This window comes from Pseudopodoces humilis, chromosome 9, assembly GCF_049639895.1.
Source record: "Pseudopodoces humilis isolate 2021_Gansu_Grassland_sample_001 chromosome 9, ASM4963989v1, whole genome shotgun sequence".
Lineage (NCBI taxonomy): Eukaryota > Metazoa > Chordata > Aves > Passeriformes > Paridae > Pseudopodoces > Pseudopodoces humilis.
In genome coordinates, this window is record NC_142208.1 from 31,958,722 (window position 1) to 31,981,307 (window position 22,586).

Below are 22,586 nucleotides of genomic sequence, written 5' to 3' on the forward strand. Positions count from 1 at the left end.
TTCATAGCTCAGGCCATAAAATGAACACGTGATGTTATCCTGCTCTTGGGTTGAGCAGAAAGCTTCTGTTGAGGAAGGAACTGCAGATGATTTTGTGGAATATTACTCTGAATGCAAAACATGATTTATGTTTAAACCTTCCAGCTTTGATTGTGTTTTTTTTACAAAAACTCTTTTTAAAAAATAGCCCTCACTTCCTCTGTCCTACAGTATTGTTTTTAATTACTATTTTAATGCATCAGAAAGACAGCAGGATAAAGAATGAAGATACCAAGTAAATTAACCTCATCCCAGTTCATGGATTTCTTCTATAAAATTAATTGAAATTGCTATGATTAAAGAAGCTGGAGTTGTACTTTTCATTGAGCCATACCCAGTTTTAAAGTAAAAAAGAGATCTGGTGACTCAGCAGTGGTGACTTATGAAGTAGGACTAAAATTATTCTTCAGCATTATTAAGCTGAAATAAACCCGTGATGAAACCATGGCTTTGTTTTGATGGTCAGACTTTGCAAGACAGAAACGTGTAGAATCTGGCACGAGTGTTGCAGGTGAGTAGCACAAGGTGTGATTGCCTTTTGCACATATGATTATTATGATTATTTGCACATATGATATATATTCTGTATGTGTGCCATATACACAGCTAGCAGACTGAAGGATTCCCCATAAAGTGATGCACTTTTTCAGTGCAGACCCAGCACTAGAAATCTCTGAATTCCCACTGACTCCTGGTCAGTGGTCTGGGGCATTTTGCACATCACTGGAGCAGACCCTCAGACAATAGTACCCTGTGGTTTACCTGTGTCCACCTTACAGGTACCAAACACAGTTTTATTATATTCTCAAGGCTTCATTCTCATCCTGTGTATGCACATCAGTAGTAATGTTCCTGTGGGACAACGATGCCATGCCTGTGGGAGCAGGATGTGAGCTAAAGGAAAGCTTGGTGATCTGTTTCCTTCCTAACATCATCTTCTTGTGACCCCTTTTGTGGTTGATCTCCTCACAGTATGGGGTTATTGTGAATTTATTTAATCCTAGGATGGATGACCTTGTCACTTTGCCCTACAATAGTGCGAGAGAGGTCCATTAATAGTTAATGGTTAGAAATGTGTCCCTAAATGAACCGTCTTGTAAACGGAGTGTGGTGACACGTAAGTGATGTGTTGGTGCCTCCCCCAGCTCCTGGCTCCTACATGCATTGGCTCCAGCCCTGAGAGCATTCCCCTGGGGACAGAGGCAGCAGGACAGATGGCTTTCCATGGGCCCTCAAGTGTCACCCATCTTTCAGCTCCAGCACTGGGCTGAGGTTACTGGCTTTCACAGTTTTACACAATCAGAGTGGTTGAAGTTGGAAGGGACTTCTGGAGATCATCTGCTCCAACCCCCAGAGAGGGTCCTGAATTATTTTGAGACACCCTGTAACTTCAAAGGTATGTTTTATTAAAGAAAGGGGAAATAGTTTGTGAGGTTTATGCCACTCACCACATATATTTGCATTGTTTTCTAAAACCATGTATTCAGCAGATCTGTGGGTGCTAGATTTGATAGGGAGACTAATTCCAATTTGGTAGATGCCAAATATTAATACCTAAAATAACCAGATAACTCCATCATTGCATCTATATTTTCTGTGGGTTGCTATACAAATTTAATATCAAAATTTAAAATCTGTAGGGATGTTTCATATCCAAAACATGTAATCACAAACAATCATTATGTTAAAAGAAGCTAATTATTGGGGAACGTCGTCTTAGCTGGAAGTCACTGTGTAGGCAAATATTATGTAAAAATCACAGCATAGAAAGTTGGCACATCCTTGATATTATCCTGACCTAGTGCTTGGATTAGGAATATGACCTTTTCTTGTAGCTGTAGAACATTCTTGGTCCTCACAAGTAGGCCCTTGGGTCAGCTAATGGCTGCTGGCCTGAAGTGGTAACTTGAGCTTCAGGAAAGGAATTACCATTTGGTCTCTCCTGATGTTTTTGAATTACGATGCAGGGCTGTATTTGTAGGAGCCTGAAGGGAAAAAAGAAAAAGAGGTAAGACTGTATGTGTCTCTGTATTAGACTTGTATAATTGTACCACAAGTGATACTATCAGATGAATTACAAGAGATTGTCAGTTATTTAATTTTATATAAACAAAAGGAAAAAGCCCTCAAATGTAAAATGTAATGAGCAGTCATTTTCTCCCTCTGGACTCTGTATACATTTACAACAAGAAGCTGTTCATGATGTTTGAATGTTCCAGCCTGAGTGGATAAAGAAGACTTGAGCTGAACTGACCAAGAGCACTGAACTCAATGAACTTCAAAGGTCCCCTCCAACCCACACTATTTTATGATTCTGTGTATGTGCAGCACTTCAGAGGCAGAGTTGAGAGCAGGATTGATCTTCATCTGGAAAGATGTATTGCTGGAACATCCTGTCTCAGTGTTCTTTTTTTGCTGTAGCTTACTCGGGTTTGGGGGATTTTTAAGAGAAAATCAGTTTAACCATTGAAAATGACACCTGGAAATCTGAAAAAGTTTTTATCAAATTTTTACAGTGAATGACTTTGACGGAAATTAACGCATATCTCTGACTGCCTTGTCTCTCTGGCTTTAGAAACTCTAAAGCTTGGAGTTACTGAGTGTCTTTCCAAATCTGTCAGTCTGTGTGGCCCTTGCCACTGCAGTAAAAGTGCCTGCTTAAGTAACACACAACCTGATTGACCTCAGAAGGACACAGCCACTCCTGTATCCTTGGTCCTGGGCTCATCAGTAAACCACACCTGAATTATTCATGCAAGCTTTATGAGGATCATCTCTGAAAATGATCGATGGAGGTGAAACTACAGAACTCATTCCTCCTTTTTATTTCCAGCTCATCTCCCAGTGGGAGATACCAAGAATGAAAGCCAAAATTAATCTTCAATACTAAATTGAACAATCTAGAAAGTTGCTTGGTTTGGTTTTTGTTTTTTTTCTCCTTTTCTCACTGATTGAGTTTCCTCTCATGGTGCATGATAAATTGTTCAGTAAATACTCATGTGAAATTTATACCTTAAATTTATGATGCAACAGCTGCAAATGCTTTGGCGGGCCAGACCTGATGGAATCTGTTTCCTTTAGGTCTTGCCACAGATGGTGCTTTTGCATTAGCACTGCAGTGTTTGCACATTTGGGTCCTTCATGCCACGGCCTTGGACTCTGTGTTTGCCTCAGATCCCTGCCGGTACCTCGAACAGGAGCTGAGCACTGTGTGACGATCCCCTGGTGACAGATTCCTTGTTTGAGTCCTAAGGCTCAGGGAAATGGGTCTGCAGAGGACTTCAGTGTGAGTTATGTTTCCTAGAGGCGATGGATGTACTTGGACATTTTCCCCTTGAGCTGCAGCTCTAGCCAGTTGTAAAGAACTTTGGGATCTAAAGATGAGATGGGGAAAAAAAAAAGACAAAATCCCCATTTCTGTCTCCTGCCCCTCAGGGAGTCTGGCTATACCTCAGGAAAAGACTGTTAAAACTGGTCAGGGAGGAATTGCACATCTTCTGAATCCCATTTTCACTGTACACCTCCAAATGTAGCTCACACTGCAGTTAGAGGGCAATCTGCAAACAGCAGCTCTCCAATGAACCTTTGCAGTGCTTGCTTTCATTGCATTACCCTCTAAGAACACTTGGGTGGCAATGGAGCACAGTTTGGTTTTGTTATTGTGTGTTCTAAGATTGCCTGGTTTATTTCCTCCAAATATGTCCTATTTCTCAATATACCATGAGAATGAAGTTGTCATGTCAATAAAATAAAGAGATAAAACCATTGGTGAACAGAGGTTTTTTTGAGCAGCAGAGAGGAAGTTGAGTTTATGGAGTGCTGGCAGGGCATCACTGATGTTGCTGACAGGTAGGAGAGACCTCAATCCAGGGCACATTCCATTAATTAGGGAAATGAGCCATTTTATCCTAAGTACAAAGTTTGGATGAAAATGTACAAATTTAAGTAATTGGAGAGCAGCTCCTTTGGCTCCATCCCCATCTCCCCACTCTCAACACAGGCAGCACTTCTCAGTAATGCAGCTCCAACTTCTGGCTTCAGAAATTCATAATACCACCCCCTATTTCCTCTCCAGATTGTTCATATTGCACATCAGTAGATCAGTACTCCATAAAGTAGTCAGGCATGTTTGTTTTTATCCTGAAGTAGGCTACACACTAAATAAAAATCCTATATAGATTTAACATTACATGAAGTAACTCTCCAAAAGCCTGTGGAGCTCCCTTGACACATCCCAGTTCCTGTTTTGCTCCCTTGAGCACCTCCATAGGAGGCGATGCTGCTGAGCTCAGTCCTCATGTCAAAGTCCTGCTTCGAAGTTTCTTTTATATTCCTTTTCTGTGTTGTGAAATGAAACCAGCAGCACGGTGGTGGTGGCTGTGCTGCTGCAGTGTAAATATTGGAGGAACCCGAGGCAGATGGCAGTGTTCCCACCAGGGCCCAAGGCCACAGCTCTGTTGAAAGCTACTTTTTAATGAATTGAGTTTCCAGGTGGCAACTGGGGTGACCTCACTCACTTCAGGGGCTGTGTCTGCCTGACGAGGGCAGGCAGTGAGGAGAGGAAGGGGAATGAAGAAATCTCATTCTTGTTTCCTGACTGCTTTCCAGCTACACCGACGAAAAGGAGGTTTTTCATTCTGAAATCGGGGAGGATTTAAATTGGAAGAACCTGTAGTTTATAAAAAAAAGGTAATGTAACTTATGAGGCTGGGTTTCCACAGAGCCAGAGGTGAGGAAGAGAGGTCAACCCTGGTGACTGCCTTCAGTACTTCCTCCAGAGATTTATGTAACAGGCTGGGCAGGAGCTCAGGCTTCCCAGATGAGAGTGGGAGTGCTCAGGCTCCACAAGTTGATGCAGTGTTGGCAGATTTGGTTGGTCTAGTCTGATTCTTAGATTTCCCTGTTCTCCCCTGCTGTGGGACCCCCATCTGTATGCGTTATATTTACTGTTGACCACTGTCTTTCAAGAAGGGACATGAAAGAGACAGACTGAAAGAATGTTTTGGGACTTCTACAATCTATATTTGTTCACCTGTTATGTACAAAATCCAAAGAATACAGATGGAAAGATGTGTATGACATGTTACAAAAGTAAGCTCCCACTAATTTCCCAGGCTGGCTGAACAGAAGCATGAATGTGTGCTCCTTCCTGTAGATCCCACTTCATCACTGCCCCACAAACAAGTCCTGCAGACTCACACTCTGCTCTTTGCTTCATCCTTGGCTGGAGCTTCAGAGTCATCTTCTCGATGGTACCAGACCCTTCCTTTGCTGAGAACCTGCCCTCAGCTGGACCTGTGGTGGCTGCTCCTTGTGCAGCTTTGAGTTGGTGCCGGCTCTCAGGCTGTATCACAATTTGGCAGTCTTGTTTTGCACCAAGAGCTGTACAGCAGCAGCATTATTTCTTTTTGTTCCATGTATTCCCTGAATTTGTCAGAGAAAAGGCATTGTGAATTGAACTGGCTGAAATAGGTAATTTCCTTTTCACAGAAAATCCTGTTGTTCTGGGAAAATCTTTTCTTATCATTTGAACGTAGGACTATAGTCTTAAAAAATTTTCTCACTTCAGAGAGATCATCCCTATTTTCACTAGGGAAAACTAAATACAAGATTCAATATTTCCAGGTTGACTTTGGAGCATAGTACTGGAATGTGCTTCCAGGCTTTATGCCCTTGACCAGATCCCAGGCCATGATAAAGAAGGTTTTTTTGGTATTAAGCTTCCCTTAGTGTTTCTTTGTTAAACAGAATTTTCTTTGTGAGCACAGTTGCTTCTCATAACAAGCACATCAGGATTTGAGTTATGGTTAAAACAGTTCTTACTTGATTGTACTAGCTGAAAATCAGGAGTGTTGCATCAGAATCTTTTGGGAATGATTAAATATTAGCAAAACAAAGCCTTTTTCTGGAGCTCAGGCACCTCAACTGTCTGTCCACAGACTCAAGGTTTTCCAGAGTGGGAACTCATGCAGTGAACAAATAAGAACAAGTATTTTACTTCAAATGGTTATGCCCAATTCATCCAAGGAAGAGACCAAGTAAACAAAGGGAGCTCCTTTAAAAGGTAGATAAACAGCCACCAATTCTATCCATAATTTAACTAAGGAGGACACAGTATTGCTCATCAAGGGAGTTTAACAAGTCCTCCTTCGAGTAGGATATGAAAATAGAGGGGTTTTCTTCCATTCCAGTTACTGTGTATGTTACATGTGCTGTACAGACGGTTTGGGTAAAAAGGAGTCTAAACATTATTGTTTTACAGAGCTAGACTTTGAGTTCAAATTGTAGAGGGTGAAACATTAAGTGCAACACAATGAAAAATTACGTGAAAGCCTAAGAGATATGAATTACTTCTCATTTTCTTGGTTTAGATGATAACTTTTTGGGTTTATTTTTATGACACTGGGAAAAAAATATCACACAACTCTGTTTCTCTTTGATTTTTAAACTTTAAAGTTTCCTGAACCAGCTCCATGGAGGAAGGAGAAAGCTGCTTTTGTTGTTGTTGTTGAATACCTATTGTGAAGTTTTGTTTGTAGAAGCCCTTTGTTTGCAGCTGTTCTTTAAGCTTAAAATATGTAGAACTTAAAATGTGGTGTGTCTTTGTAGGGGTATGATTTGAAATGGTGCAGTGTGCCTGTTCCAGTTTGACTGTACTGTGGCCTGAGTAATGAGGATGGTTAAAGAAGTGGCACAAAGGCTTTCTGAGGAGCTGCAAAAGCAGATATAATGGGAAACTGGACATAGTGGTTTTGAGCTGTGTAAGTCTGGGGAGGGAAAAAAAGCAATCTCCAAACATCCGAAGTTAAAACCTAGTAGAATTCCTTTTGCTTCAGGAGTAGGGGTGTGAGCCAGGATTTGGTTGGTGCAGGGTCATGATGTGCATCTTGGTGGGGTGGGAGGAGGTGGGAGCTTTCTCTGGGATTCTGCAGAGAAGAAGAGAGAAGATTTGGACTACTGTGCTTCTCAAGGTGTCAGGGGTGACACTGGGGTCTCTTCTTCCCCAACTCTCCTAAGGCTTTATGCCGTGATAGATTCAGGCAAATGAATGCAAATCCTGTATTTGTACTTCTTCTGACATGGAGCTGCTTAAAATAATCATGAGTCCCAGGAAACCTGGGAAACAAACAGAATCTGGCAGCTCAGTTACCTTCTAACTCAAATAAAATGAGAGGAGTCCTTGATTTGGGGTGGCTTGTGGAGTGTTTCTGGAAGATGACATGGCTTCTGGTTTTATGGCAACACAGAACCACTGGGAAGATGCAAAGCAGTCCTGTCCTTTAGCAAACTGCTATGTTCAATTTACTTCATTACAGACCAGCAGTCCAAAACTGCATCTGACCAACAGAAATGCTTATTGAATGTATTTTGAACATATGTTCAGTGCATATTGAATAGGACACCATTGTTACTGCATTCCTTGCTCCCAAACAGAGGATGAAATGTTGATAATTTGGGCTCAGTTTAAGAAGTATGATCTATAGTTTCCAGACCTAGAAGGACTGTTTCATATGGCTGTACACCTCTAAGAGCAAGCTGTGTTTCCTTGAATGGTTTAGATCTTCACTTAATGTTTATGTTGCTCATCATTTTGTAGAGTTTCTCCTTTTCAAGCTTGTGTTTCACTTGAATGACTGCATTTTGGGTGCTGCTGTCTCCTTCCTGGGCTGGCACCAACCCATGGTGGTCCCTGGGTTTTTGTGTCCCTGTGAGCACATGATGCCACAAAAGGATTATTGATAATACCAGGATTCCATGCATTTTACAGGCTGTCTTACCTCGTGTCACAAGGTCTGTCTGAAAAGGGCTCTGGTAAAATTCTGCTGAAAATAGAATTTAGTATTTCCGTGGAAGGAGGATGCACAAGAGTTTACTGCACCTCAGATATCTTCATGTCTGTTCTCTCAACCTTGAGAGCACACAAAGAAATTTGGTGCTGTTTTAGATATTTGGGGGCTTTATATGAAGCTAGGAAATTCTCTTCAGAAGAGTCTTTATATTTTTTAGGTAATTTAGTTGTGCTTATGCAGAGGAGTAGCACAGGGGTTATTGATTGGTCTGTGTGGCTGAGCCACCCTCACACTGCAAAGCAGGTTTTGCAGGATGGATTCATTTCCAAGTGTGTGTTCACTTCTGTAACACAAATTACATAAATACCTGTCTAGGGAGAAGAGCACAGCCATGGCCTCCTGCTCTGGAGCCACACTGGAATGTCAAATCTCCTTTGGGAAATGCAGAGGTAGCCTGAGAGCTGAGGTCTGTGCCACCAGCTCAGGAAGCCCAGCATTGCCAGACCTGACTGCAAACCTGAATCCTCCTGTGCTCACCAGTCTGTGCTTTGATTTTCCTCAGGAGCTCTGACTCTGAAGAAGCTTTTGAGACCCCGGAGTCCACTACACCTGTCAAGGCACCACCTTCACCTCCACAGCCACCCCCTGAAGCAGCAGCAGCAGCAGCAGCAGCAGTTGTTGCAGACGTAGCAGAACAAGAAATAAAACCTCAGCTGTCCGTGGAAGATACAGGTAATGAGTGGAACATGTTACTGAGGGAGGTGAATATGCAGGGAGCTATTTCTCTAAGCACAGGCAAGGAATTAATGCTAATAAATTGGCTTCTGGAGTATCAGTTAATTTCCCACACAGAGAGGAAAAACTCCTATTGCCTCCTGGAATACAGTAATGGAGAATCTGTCCATAACATTCTGAATATATTAAAGAAAAGAAGAGCTCTCTAGAAAAAAAAACTTGCTTCCTTTTGAACCAAGCTTCCTTTTGTAGGATCTTCACAGAGTCAGATGAGTAGAAAAAGGAGATGTGAGTTGCAGATGCAGGTACCTGTGTGAGCACTGTTAACTGTGACAATTAACAAAATGCCATTTTCAAATGTGTTACTGAAACAGGAGGTGAAAAAGCCCACAGAAATACTGATTTTATAGGAGGAACACGGGACTATGTATGAATGTATGTATGGTATACATATGTGAAAATTGGTACATACTGGGAAAATAAAACCTTTAAAAAGGGAAAATTGTGTTTAAAGCCCAGAGAAATTCTTTCTACAAAAAAATGTTCTTTGTTCTCCAGATCAAGTAATGGAATATGAGGTAGTAGAAAGCATGCTATTAGCCCAAAATAGCTTTGTTTGGGCTGTGGGATGACAGCTCAACAGTTTGAGACTGAATTCCCTATTATGCTGTCTTTTTTCCATCTGAAAGTCAAGTGATGTTGGATCACCTGGCTAAATTGTATGCAGATAATATTTCTCCCAGCAGTCTAAAGCTCACTTGTATTGTGTTTGTAGCATCTCACCAAAGGTCTCAAGCCAGTTAAAGCATTTATGTGAGTTATTCATTAAGCAATGCTGTTTAGGATCTTGATTTATGATAAAGGTTTATGAGAAGCTTCAAGGATTTTCTACAAACTGATTTCACAAAACAGAAAGTAAATACAGAGGAGCCCTGATGCTTTTTGTTTTCTGCTGTTAGAGTTCCCTCATCACTGTACAAAAGTTATTCATTCTACATCTTCTTTCCCTTTTTTAAATCTTTGGCAATCCAATGATTACAAAGTAAGTTCTCAGAAAACAAAAGTACACACATGCTGAACAGGATTGGAGTGTGCTTTTAATTACTGCAATAGATTATCTTCAATCCCTTGATTACACATTTGCTTCCCTGGCACATGTGATTCTTGTCTCCTTCCATCCCCATTCTCCCCCTCCTTTTTTTCAGATCTTTCTGAAGAAAAGTGAGAAACTGAATATAGCTATTCACAGCCAGTGTGAACTTTATTGAAGGTCATTGGATGGTAGAGGGGAAACCACTTAATTTGCAAATCAGATTGTCCATGGGAGGCAAGTTACAGCAAAGTGACAGAGATCTGTTCAGTATTCCAAAATGATGCAAAACACAGTTATACAACAGGGGAATTTACTGGAGGGGAAGAAGATGTGTAATGCAGAAAAAATCCAAATGTAGGAGGGCAACACAAAGCATTCATTTGTTTTGGAAATCTTTAGAAGAAATAAATAATAGTAAGACTATAGTTTAGGTGTTTAGAAATGAGAAATGTTAAACATTTCGTACTTTATAAACCACTTGAGTGTCTTGTAGTTTATTTATTTCATAAGTTATGCATGTGGCCGCACACAAAGAGAGTGAGTCCCTTCCTCAGGGCTTAGGGGCATTGAAGCAGAGTTCCTGGATGGCACCATACAGCTAAAAAAACAGGTTTCCCTAGAGGAGGAGTGAGAAATATGGGAAACTGGAGAGCCTGGCATGTGTAGGGGCAGCACTGACCTGCTGGGCTCCTGGTTCAGCAGCCACATGGCTTTGTCTTCACATGGGATGGGTGACAGAGCCTGTTTGGGTGAAAGGAGGGAGCACAGAAAGTGTTTAAAGGATTATTTCATCTATAGCTGACAGTAATGTTTTATGCAGATGGCTGCAGTTGTGTTGCATGATATCATTAGCACAGCAGCTGGACCCCACTGCTGGAAAGCCAAAAGGAGAGTTTTTAATTAGGTTGACTTCAGTGGTTGTTTAATAAATATGATGAAAGTGAACTAAGCTGGACTCATGCTGGGTTTGTGCCAGCTCCTGGTGGGGTAAAACCTGCTGCATGGCTCGGGTCCATCAGCAGCAGAGCAGAGGAGGGGAGTCAGTCTGAGGGCAAGTCTGCAGGAGAAGAGGAGCAACAGAGCAAGTATGGAAACTGCCCCTGATCCCTTCCATTCCTAAATAAATCCTGGGAAACATGGGTTATAATGTCGAGGTAAACTGGAGAGTTTGTGGTTGCAGTTACTATTTTTTGTCATTGTTTTAAATTATTATTACTTGTCTCCTCAGCTTCCCGTGGCAGTGTCCTCTTGTCCCTTGTTTCATCTGAGCACCAGAATGTCCCCCAAGCCCATTCTCCCAAATACCCTGGTTTTGGCAGGAAATTTCTGCCTAGGAATTTTCTGTCACCCCCACTGCCTTCTCCAGATGGTTACTGAATTCAGATTGTATTCACAGGGGAGAGTCAGAGCTGGAGTCCCCTCTGTGCATTACAGCCCAGCAATCAGGATATTTATATTTGAGCCCTTCTGGTGCCAGAGAAATTCGAGGTCAGGCTTTCCAATAGAGACATTATGGCCCAGACAAAAACAAACTAAATTTTTTGTATGTACAGCATTCTTCTTCAGTGTTTTTCCTTCTGAAGCCTGATATGGAAAAATTAAAAAGAAACTTTTATATACAATCTTAGAATATATCTTAGAATAAATGACAAAAGTATTTTCACAGAACTTTAAATGGTACTAATCGATTTCCTGACATCACAGGGTTTTCATAACAAGAAGGAATTTGAAATAAACTGTGTTTCAAAATTTCTAGTGTAAGGTAGTTCCAATTCCTATATGCTTTTGGCATTTTTTCCTCATAACATATAACTGGGTGCATGTTGTATGCATTTTCTAGGGGTTTGCCTCTGTTTACTTTTTCTCTAGAAAACAGAACTGATAATCAATTTCTTCTATATTTGCTTATTACATCTGTTTAAATGTTATTGCTAAGCCTGTCAGAAGAGTGTTTAATTTTGTTTCCAGCTCAGCAGTGTTAGGCCTATTCTCAGTTTATTGGGGTTCTCTCTGCTTTAGAGATGCTTCAGCAAAGTAGCCCCTTGGCTACTTCTGTAAAAAAGCAGCAGAACTTGTTTTGTTTATTAATGCACACAGTGGTACAATATCTTATTAGTATTAATCTTATCTTATTAATGCTCTCAGGCACAGGGTGGGGTTCTCCTGTGCAGGGCCAGGAGTTGGGCTTCAGTGATCTTTGTGGGTCCCTTCCAACTCAGGATATTCTGTGATTCTGTGACTTTCTAGCAACTTCTGGTTCTTCCATAGCAGGTGCCAGGTGAAAATGCCAAGTGTTAAATACACTGTGTGACTCCAATATTTAGGTCTCATCACCTGGATACAAGAAGTGTGAGTTTTATGTTGTTTGGTTTGGGATTTTTTTTTTCATAGTTGAGTTAGGGTTTGTTTTTTTTTTTCATAGATGATCCAGTCAAAATTTGTCCAGAATCACAGGAATTTCCTAGTGGAAGGAGCAGAACTTGGACCTTCTCTTTTAATGAATGACATGAGAGGTTTTGAGGACCTTGCCTGTTTTTTTATTGCAATGGTAGTTCCCCAACTATCATCCGAGTTCTTGGAGCGCTTTATAAAACTTTTTATCACTCTTGTGGGCAGTTCTTACCAGTATAAATTGTGGGTGACTCAGTGCCAACAAAAGGCGTAAACCTGATTTAAAACTTTGTGCTGGTCTCTCTCTAGGGCAGGTAAGTCCTGCCTTAATTCCCATAGTATGTTCCTTTGTGATCAAACAACATTTTAATAAAATACTGTAGTGATACTGATTGGCTTCACTTTGTGTTGTAAAAGGACAAATGTCACTGCTCTCTGAATAGGCTGTTAATGTCAGGAAAGGGTGGTTTTCATTTCTCTTTGTAGTAATAAACCCTTGAGTACCATTTATACCTCCTGCCCTACCAATTCTGCTGCTACCAGGAGTGAGCCAGTCCTGTCATAAAGCCAGAAGAGGCTGACAGCAGCATTTCACTTCTGCCAAGAGCTGTGTTTGCTGAGACAGTTTCACATCTTGTTTCATAAAGAAACAATAAAAATATCGAGCAACACTCTGCAGAAATCTGTACTCTTGAGTAAAAAGGATTTGATGAGGAGGAAGTCATTAAACAAGCAGTTAAAGAAGATTAAAGCCTTGCATTGTGTGGAGCACACAGAATTGAAATGCCACTTTGTTGGGAGTATCTGCAAAGCCTTTCACACTCCCATTGGGTGATGCATCCCAAACCTCATCCTCTTATTTACGGTCCAAGTCCTGCGGGGCAGTGGTTTATTTTATTTTATTTTGCTTTGTTTTAATGCATGTTTATAATACTCTGAGCAAGGGCCTCGATGCTGTTGAGGGCTTTGACGTAGGCTGGAATGAAAACAGTGCATAACTGCAGATGATTCCTTGTTCAGAACCCACTTTCTTTTCATGCTGACCTACATTTGTACTCCACTGACATCCCAGTGTTTATTGTGATGTATTCCCCTGAAGTGCCTTCCATTCTCCTTTCAGGGTGAAAGGGACAGATTAGGCTAATGCTGGAGGTTTATGGCACTCTCTGAGTGCCCTTAACAGGAGTCCCATCAGTGTCACCAAGTGATGTGTGTGTGAAGTGAGAAGCCTAATTAATGACCCCTCAGCCAGGCTGAAACCAAGCCCAAACCAGTGGGGATTAAGGAGAAAAATAAACTGTTCTGAAGTACTGCCACGCTATTAGCATTCATTAAGCAGAAAAACACATCAGAATATTATTTTAATTGATCTGTCCTAGTGAACTTCCACTGTCTTAAAAGAGAAACTGTGCAGCTGTCATCCCTTTGACAGTCTCTGGAAGTACATGGTGCCACTTTGGGAAATGTGTCCAATTCCCTTACATCCTTTTCTGTCCTTTACACCCATAAATAATAATTCTTGCAGTCTCTATGCAGACATACAATTTCTTGTGAAACAAAGGAAATTTTTTTCCCCCTTAATCCGTTCATAGCTTCTCATTAAAATAATAATTGATTGTCTGTATTGCTTCTATGAACAGTGTTACTGAATGTAGCAGGGCAAAATGAGAGTTATTCTGCAAAACATGTCAGGATTGGAATGAAAAGGATGAGCAGAAATGCCTGAAATCGCTTAGGGCTGAGCAAAGCATTAATTTTTGTTTGACTGGGTTTTTTTATAATTGCTTAATTAAAAGAAAATGACAAAGTGAAGAAGGCTGCATTGCTTCAACAGGAAACATAGAGGCATTTTGCTCCTCAGTGAGAGCTGTGAGCACCTGGCTCAGCCCAGCCTGAACTGGGAGCTGGAGAGATCTGTCCTGGATCTGCAGTACCCCACAGGGACAGAGGTGACCATGGTACATTCAGATCAGAGTAGTATAGTCACAGCAGGACCAACCATATGCAGGATTTGTAAAACATTTGAATAATCGACCTAATGAGCTGGAAGGCATCAAGGACCATCACCTTCATGCTTTCCTGCCTCTGTATTTCCTGATTTTTTGTTATACATTCTTTTTCTAATTTGTCCAGTAGAGTGGTTATATCCCAAGTGAAGAGACTTCTATAAAGTATTTTAGGATTCCATTCAATAAGAAAACCTTTAATTGCATTGGAAAGCTGCTTGGATTAAGAGTTTTAATATAAATCTCTCTACAAAACTCTTTTCACCAGTGAGTTAAACTACACTTGGAAGAACCTTGTTTAAATAATCAGTAGAGTGTTTCTAGCTTTTTAAAGGAAGATTTTTTTCAACTGAAAATGTTTGTGGAGTTCCCTAAATTACTTTTTTTTTTTTTTTTTTTTTTTTACCATAATTTATTTCATATTAAGTTCTCAATTATTCATGTCTTATTATAAACTTGTAATTATTGACTGCTTGGGGCAGATAGAGGAGCAACATTGATGGGTTGTGGAGAGGAAGCCACTTTCCGCTAGGTAAATGGGTAAAAATAGCACTTGGGAAACAAAACTTAAGGTCAACATGTAATTACTGAAGCACCAGTCAATTTACAAGAGATTCACTTCATAAGAGCTCTGACACAATTGTGTGAACTCTTTATAATAGTAGAAAATGGGAATAAAAAAAGTGCTTTATGTGCAGTTTTTCTGGTATTTGCAATATTTAGCATATTATGGTAATATCCATCTCTATAAGTGGTAGCTTAGAAGAGGTGCTTTAGAGGCTATTGCAAATACATATTTTGTCTTTTTGTGAGACTTGCCTTGAATCATGTTCTGGGGAGAGCAGTTCTATTTTTTCCCCTAATCTGGTTCATAAACTGGAAAAGTCACTTTGGTTTGCTTAGTCGATTTGTATGACTTTAATGCCTTTTTCCTTTTACTTGCAGTAATATTTGATTATAATAAAGCCTCCTAAGCCCCAGTTCTAAAACTGTGCTTGAAGTGCGCTGAGTTTTGTGTTTTTTACCACAGGCCCATGTTCAGAAGCTGAGCCCGTAACCGATGTGTCACACAGTGAGCCGGTTCAAGAGAGCCCTTTCCGTCCCCCTTGCCATTCTTTCTCCACTGTCTTTGACGAGGACAAGCCCATAGCCAGCAGTGGAACCTACAACTTGGACTTCGATAACATTGAGCTGGTTGATTCTCTCCATGCCTTAGGACCGAGCTCTGCAGAGCCCAAGAATCGTGACCCCAAAGCAAATGTCCGGAGAAAATCCACAGATTCGGTCCCAATTTCCAAATCCACGTTGTCTCGATCTCTCAGCCTGCAGGCCAGTGATTTTGATGGAGCATCATACCTTGGCAACAGCGACACCTTAGCACCATCAGCAGATGTGTATGGTACTGGTTCCAGCAGTGCTTCCAGTACCCTCAAGAGAACAAAAAAACCCAGACCAGCTTCCTTAAAAAAGAAGCAGTCAGCCAAAAAACCTCTGGATGCTCCACTGGTGAAGGAAACCCCACAAGAGCCGCCTGAGCTTGGCCAAGCAGCTTGTGAGGATAAAGCACCTGAGGTGAAGGCTGACTCAGCAAAGCCCGAATGTACTGAACCTTCCAAAATCTCTGCTGAGAAAGAGGAGGCCCCGCCTGTGCCTGAAGGATCCGACCCTTCAGATCCGGACAGTTTAGAAGGGATTAGTGCATTTAGCTCCGGAGGCAGCAAAGTGCAGAACTCTCCTCCTGGCAGTAGGAAAACGCTACCTCTAACAACGGCCCCCGAGGCTGGGGAGGTGACTCCGCCGGACACCGGGGGACAGGAGGACCCTCCCTTCAAAGGCGTCGCGGTGAGGCTGGAGTTCGATTATTCTGAGGAGAAAGCGGGGAGCGAAGACCAGCAGGAGAGCGCTCCTCCTCCCAAAAAAGCAGGGAAAAAGCCTGGTGCTAAAATGCCGCTACGGAGGCCAAAGACTAAAAAACCGGTGGAGAAGCTGGACAATGCTCCAACCACCCCGACCAAGTCGCCCACTGATCCAAACGAAATCCCCATCACGAAAGGCTCTTACACTTTTGATATCGACAAGTGGGACGATCCCAATTTTAACCCCTTCTCATCCAGTACAAAAATGCAGGAATCGCCCAAACTGCCTCAACAAACGTACAGCTTCGAGCCGGACATGGCTGAGGACTCCATAGACCCTTTCAAGTCTTCTTCTAAGATAGCCAGCTCACCTTCCAAATCTCCAGCTTCTTTTGAGATACCAGCCAGTGCCAACGAAACGAACGGAACGGAAGGAGACAGCCTCAACAAACCTGCCAAGAAGAAGAAGACGCCGCTAAAAACGTAAGTTAAAGGGCAGAGACGTTTCTAGAATAGAAGCAGCACATTCCTCCCCCTTAGCACAGTTACACAGGATTTATATCTGAATAGAGAGAGGGAGGTGACCTTGGGTGTTGGTGGCCACAACTGGAGTCACGCTGGGGGGCTGTTCCTGCTCTCAGCCTGTTTCCTCAATAATTTGATATTCCCAGAACTACCAAGCCACATTAGGCAACTGCATTTTTTAAGTCTTTGGGCTCAGTGTAATTTTGAACCTGGTTAAATTGTAATTTTATCAGTTAGGTACCCAATTTTCTCTGACCTCCTTCTGGGAAGTTGATGCTGTTTAAGATGATCAGAGTAATCACACTAGCACAACTGTTTTATGAATCATTGTTTTTGAGCGTGGGATGTGAAATAGTAAGGCAGTGAAAAATCTCACATTGCAAACAGCAGGAAGATGGTTCCATCCAGAGATTTACGGTGTTTAAAAGAAAATAACCTGAAACAGAAAAGTGCAGTATTGAAATACATTTTTTTAAATATATATACACGACTAAGAAATGTGAAAAAATTCCTGTTTATGAGAGACCTTAAAATTGTGCAGAAAGTTTAAAATCTCCGAAACTACTATATGTTGGGGAAATATCCAGCTTTTAGGTACGGGTGAAAAAATTCCAGGATAAATTATCTGTCTTGCTGGTTTTAGATACTTGGTTAAAAACCTCTGTGGCTGGTTGCTGATTTGCATATTGCTTTATCTGGTCAGATACGGTTATTTTGAATTGGTGACCACTAAGTTTGTGTCCCACATACCTGAAATTGATCTCCTGTGTGTATCTATAAGACAGTATCTTAGTTCATGTTCTTTTATGGTTTTAAATGTTCCAGCTAGCTACAAAAATGGGAGCAAAAATTTTAAATGCCAATTCAAGATAAGAAGATAACATGGTTAATGTAAAGCAGTATGAAAGCTGATATGCTGTAAAGGGTGAGATGGAGATTATTCAGACTTTTCTGAATAGTCTCCTGCCTTCTAAGCTTCTAATTCAAGTCCCTTGTCAGATTTGAGGAAGCTTGTGCCTTTATTTTCATTCTAGGTGCATTTCTGACTTCTAGATAGTTTAGACCACTGTGTAGTTGAGTTGTTTTCTTTGGGAAAGGAGCCTGGTTTTTCTGGTGTTGCTACTTCTTGAGGTTTACCTGAAACTTACTGGTAAATGATGCATTTTACCAAGCCTCCAGTCCAACCTGATTTGGTCCAAACCAAGAAGATTTAAAAGTCTGACAGCAAGGGAGGAACAAATTGAATCTTACTGGAAAAGTGCAGAGGGGAATTTTAATATCACCAGATCTTCAAGTTTTGCCAGCCGGAGTCTCCTTGTGTCTTCCAGTAGCTGGAGTTGACAGACCCCCAGAGTGGGCCTCTTGGGTTCTCCCATCTGCTTTGAATATTGGAAAGAATTCCAAAGTTATTAATTTAGGGGCAAAATGAGTTTACAGAGTTTGCTGAGCCACATTTATCCTTGAGAAAATCCATCGCAGGAAAACCCTAGAATCACAAAGTTCAGTGCTGGTATTTATCGCAGCTTCCCCAGCTCAGGGCTCCCAAGTTCTTGGGTCAGGAGGGCTGCAGGAATTCCCAGCCTGTGCTTGGCACTGCTTTCACTGGGTTCTGTTGTGCGTTGCTCACTGCAGCCCCGTAACCTACTTTTGCAAGTGTTTTTTTCTTTTTTTTTTTTTAACATAGATGAGACTCTGCATATTAATAACCCATTGCAGCCTGCAGCTGTGGTACTTTCTAGAAGAAAACTACCTTAAGGCTTGAGGGGGGATGCCAGGGTAGGCAGTGGCAGGAGGTTTTATTAGCACTGTTGAGGGGTGCAGAAATCAAACGCTATGGACAAGTTTGAAAATTAATTCCTCATGTGGAAAGGCAGTGATTTCTAGATTAGAGGTGAAGAAGCCAGGCATGAGTTTAAGCCTTTGCTGAGCTTGTACTGATTTGAATCTGAGCCATGTACTCAGTCTAACATGTGTTAAATCAATAAAAATAAGCCATTTTTGTTCTTGAATGAAACTGCAACACTCTAAGCATTGACCTCCCTGTGAAAAGATGAGGTTTTTTATAAGAGATGTGCGCTCCACACAGGTTGCTCTCTGGTCATCTACCCGAGTGCTGAGCTGCTTGGAGACAGTCATACTGCTCAGGTGATGCTGAGCAAAGAGCAGCTGATGCCTCCCCAGTGCCAGCTCACAGTGATGAGTAAAAATGGGTGGATTATAGAGATACTGCTTGTGCAGGCATTGCTCTGGAAGCTCTTGGATGGCTGGAGGCTGTTTAGAAATGGAAGCTGTCATGAGCATTGCACGTGAGGAAAGATGAGCAGAAGCTGCCAAGCTTACAAGTAAATGAAAATTTCTCTTAGCCTAAGCTGTTTGGCAAGGTTTGATTCTGCTTTGGGGGAAAGCAGTTTGCTCTGTTAGAACACCAGGTTAGGTTTTGGAGAGAACCAAACCAGCTGAGATTTAAAGAAATGTCATTTTATGTCCTAACCTGGGTAAATGGTTTGAAATGGTCAAGTAGCTTTTTCTACTGCCACAACACATCAGCAAACATGACAAAACCTGGAGTAACTGTGCCCTCTCCTTTAGCTTAGCTGCCATTCAAGAACAGTTTTGCATCTCATATAATAACAAATACTGTGTTTTAAAAGCAGGTGGCCTCCATCAGGGAAGGCAAGGACAGGTAGTGTGTTGAAAGGAACTTAACTTTAAGGTGTCGGCTTTGAAAAATGCGTTCTGTGAGATGAAAGCGTGTCAAAAGTATAACATTGAACAAGAAAACATTGAAGGACTTGATGAATATTTTTTTTCTCCTTGTTTATTTCACAGTACAAAGTAGGGGTTAAGATTATACAGCTAGAAAATATGCATGATCAGATTGCCTTAACACATTAACATTAGCAGAGTATTTGTAGGTTAATCTTTTTTGTCAGTTCCTTCTGTCTGTCTCTCTTCTCTTTGTCTTCTTTGTCTTAGGATGGTAGAAGATGTGATGTCTGTATGTTCTCTGTTGTAAGTAATTCTAAGCTAACAATTCAAATCTCCTCTTTGATTTATGGGCTTTTTAATTTTACTTATTTATTTTGCAGCATGATCAGTTATTATTCAGCATGAAGCTTTTACGTTAGTGATTTCACTTCACTTGCACATATGAAAGCTATTTTAAGTAAGATGTCTGACTGTGAATGAGTTTGAGGAATCTGTTGCCTCATTATCTGTTGCCTATCAAAGAAGATCCTCATTTAAAAACTATAGGTATTTTGTATCCCTGAGCTATAATATGAAAGTGTTATTTCTTCCACTAAACAACATTGTACAATCAATTCTTTGTAAATACTGCATAAAGCGCTTCTCTTTCTTGAAGGAAAAAGTTATCCTAGTTAATTCTGTCATCATAACCAGATAATTAATGGCATTGAACACACCAATATTCAGCTGCCCAATTTATTTTCCCCTCTACATGTGGTATCGATTTACCCTCTGTCAGTTGAAAACCACCACTAGAATTTCTGGTGTCAACCTCGCTATCATTGATCAGGGATGAGCTGGTGGGCAGGAATTTTTGCCACTGCATCTCTGTTCAAACATAAAATCTTAATCAGTGAGTTTGCTGTGGCATTTTTCTCCCTTCTGTAGCTAGTAACATCAGTGGTTTTTAATAACTTTGGTAATGTGCATCTAGAGAACAGACAGATAAGTAGTTTATTCCTGGTTAGGAAATATTTTTAGCCAATTGGGAATAAAGGCAACATTCAGAATTATACACCATCATGACATAATGTATGTTCTTCATTCTTTTTGCTTGATGGAAACCTGTGGGATTTTGGGGGGCTGCAGTGTCCGTGCTCCCAGTCTGCACTGTGAAGCGTCAGGGGAACTGGAAGCAGAATTGCCATATTTCTTGCTGATTTGTTTTTAAAAAGGTCTGTTGTCCCCAGTTGTAATGGCACAGCTCATTCTGGCATCTGGCGAACAGCATCTGCCTCAGATGGTTTTATCCAGTTCTTCATGTTTTTTGGGGTCAGTCGAGCCTAAGTTTATCAGTTTAAATTCTCAGGTAAAAGTGTGGGTTTGGCCTAATTTGGGGATGTGGAACTGAAGCAGACAGAAGCTAAATCATTTCCACAGGGCCCCGGAGGGTGCCTTTGGTGGAGCAGAGATTTGAATTGCAGCACTCTGCTCTGTGAATGTGTCAGGAGTTAGCATGAAAAAATATGGCAATCCTGCTGTTCTCAGCTTTTGGGGGATCGAGGCCTGTTCCAAGTGCATGACAAAAATATGTACCCATGGCATGTTTCTCTGTGGTGCTGCTGCCTAATGGATGGGATTTTAATGCAGAAGGGCTTACAGAGGTTGCATTGTCTGTGGCTGTCTCTTGCTAAGTGTGAAATGACCTGATTCTTGCTGCTATTACCATATTAACAGTTTGAACTTTATTTTCAGTGATACATTTAGGGTGAAAAAATCACCAAAAAGATCCCCACTATCAGATCCTCCTTCTCAGGTAAAGTGCTACCTTATTTTGATGCATGTAATTTGTGTTCTTGAAGGGCTGAAAAGAAGGAAGTTTGATCCATTTAATTATGGAATTGTATGTTTAATAACAAGGTATTTTTGTTGTAGACTTATAAAAATAGAGGAGATTTTTGTAAAGAACATATGCATTTGTCCAAGTCTAGCACATTGGGCTCATACCATGAAGCATTAACCGTTTGTCCTCTAAAAGCGTGTACACAATATATTGTAGATCTAGTATTTTCTCTGGGAATTCCAGAGTATTAGCAAATGTACTTTGCAAAGCCCTGTGTTAAGATGGAGCAAGGATATAAATAAATATCTTCAGTCAGTTGTCTGAAAAATGAGACTTAGCACTATCCACCCTGAAATTTTTAGATTAGAAAGTAAGGAACTAAGTGCACCAAATTGGTGGGCTGGAAGGGAAATAGAAATAAACCAAGTGGGCTGATCTATCAAGAACATGTGCTTGGGATTCCGTGTTGTAAACTGCTGGCAGGTGGTTTTCTTGGAAGAGAAGTTAACAAAAGCTGCTCTTCCACAAAGGCCTGACTGCTTTGATAAGGCACAGCTCCTTCCATGCCGCTGTTCCCCTTCCTGTTATCAATCCTGCCCTTTTATTTGTGCTGCTTGACAGTGTAGAAGCGAAGAAAGGGGAAAGGGTTCATGACCTTGTGGACCTACGAGGGTTTGCTTCTATGAGGGAAGCCTAAAAAGTCAGTTTTGGTAGTCAGAGACTTCAGTGCTGGGTGATGTGTGCCACTTGTGTCAAGTGCCTAACAGATTTCAACAGCTCTGGATCTTCTTTCTTCCCTGTTATCAAAGCAGCTTTGCAATGCAAGTGTTTATCATCAAAGAGCTTAGTTATACTGGGAAAACTTGCTGCTGGTAGAGTTAGTATTTTCCATTAAGTATTTTATACAGCACTGCAGCAGAGATTACGGAATTTAAAAGATGGCTCTGGCTGTGCAGAGGAATTCAGAGACTCAGCTGTTCCATGTGTTAGTGAAAGATAATGTAATTAATTGGCTCTTGTTTGCTGCAGGATCCTACTCCACTGCCAACTCCAGAAACACCTCCTGTCATCTCCACGGTGGTTCACGCCACGGATGAGGAGAAGCTGGCGTCCTCCGTGACGGGGCAGAAGTGGACCTGCATGACTGTGGACCTGAACACGGACAAGCAGGACTACCCACAGCCCTCTGACCTGTCCACCTTCGTCAACGAGACCAAGTTCAGCTCTCCCACAGAGGGTACAGTCTGCTCCAGCCACGGGGTGTTCACTGAGAGAGCTTTGGCCAAGGATGGTGGCTTGTGCTCTGCTGGATGCAGATTCTCACTAGGGAACCCTAAAAATGGTGCTCTCTGGGCCATTCTGGGGAGCGTGGCAATTTTGGGGAGCTGAATGTAACACCCCAGCCTTGAGTTTTCAGGGAAGAAAAGTGCTTAAAGGGAAATGAGAAGGCCCCTCAGAGAAAGGCTTTTGCTTCCTTTGTGTGGTTAATTGTTCTTCTCTGTGAGCAATGTGTTCTCTCAGTGCCTTCACAGGACAGCGGGGTCTGATACTGCTCCAGAGTCACTGAACTATTGATTCTGCCTGAGCCTGTTCTTAGCCTGCATGGGAAAAGGTCCCATG

At 41.5% G+C, this 22,586-nt stretch overlaps 1 protein-coding gene across 8 annotated transcripts in view; it reads left to right on the forward strand.

Annotated features, from left to right (window-relative positions):
- The window catches only part of TACC2 (transforming acidic coiled-coil containing protein 2), a 128,144-nt gene that overhangs the window by 80,291 nt on the left and 25,267 nt on the right, over positions 1-22,586 (forward strand). For 7 of the 8 annotated variants that reach the window (XM_014250215.2, XM_014250218.2, XM_088059388.1 and 4 more), the window contains 4 exons: positions 8,392-8,561; positions 15,085-16,393; positions 20,879-20,939; positions 21,996-22,203. In XM_014250215.2, the coding sequence (XP_014105690.2) occupies positions 8,392-8,561; positions 15,085-16,393; positions 20,879-20,939; positions 21,996-22,203 (1,748 nt within the window). The remainder of the gene's footprint in view (positions 1-8,391; positions 8,562-15,084; positions 16,394-20,878; positions 20,940-21,995; positions 22,204-22,586) is intronic. The other variant, XM_014250217.2, reaches the window with a different exon arrangement.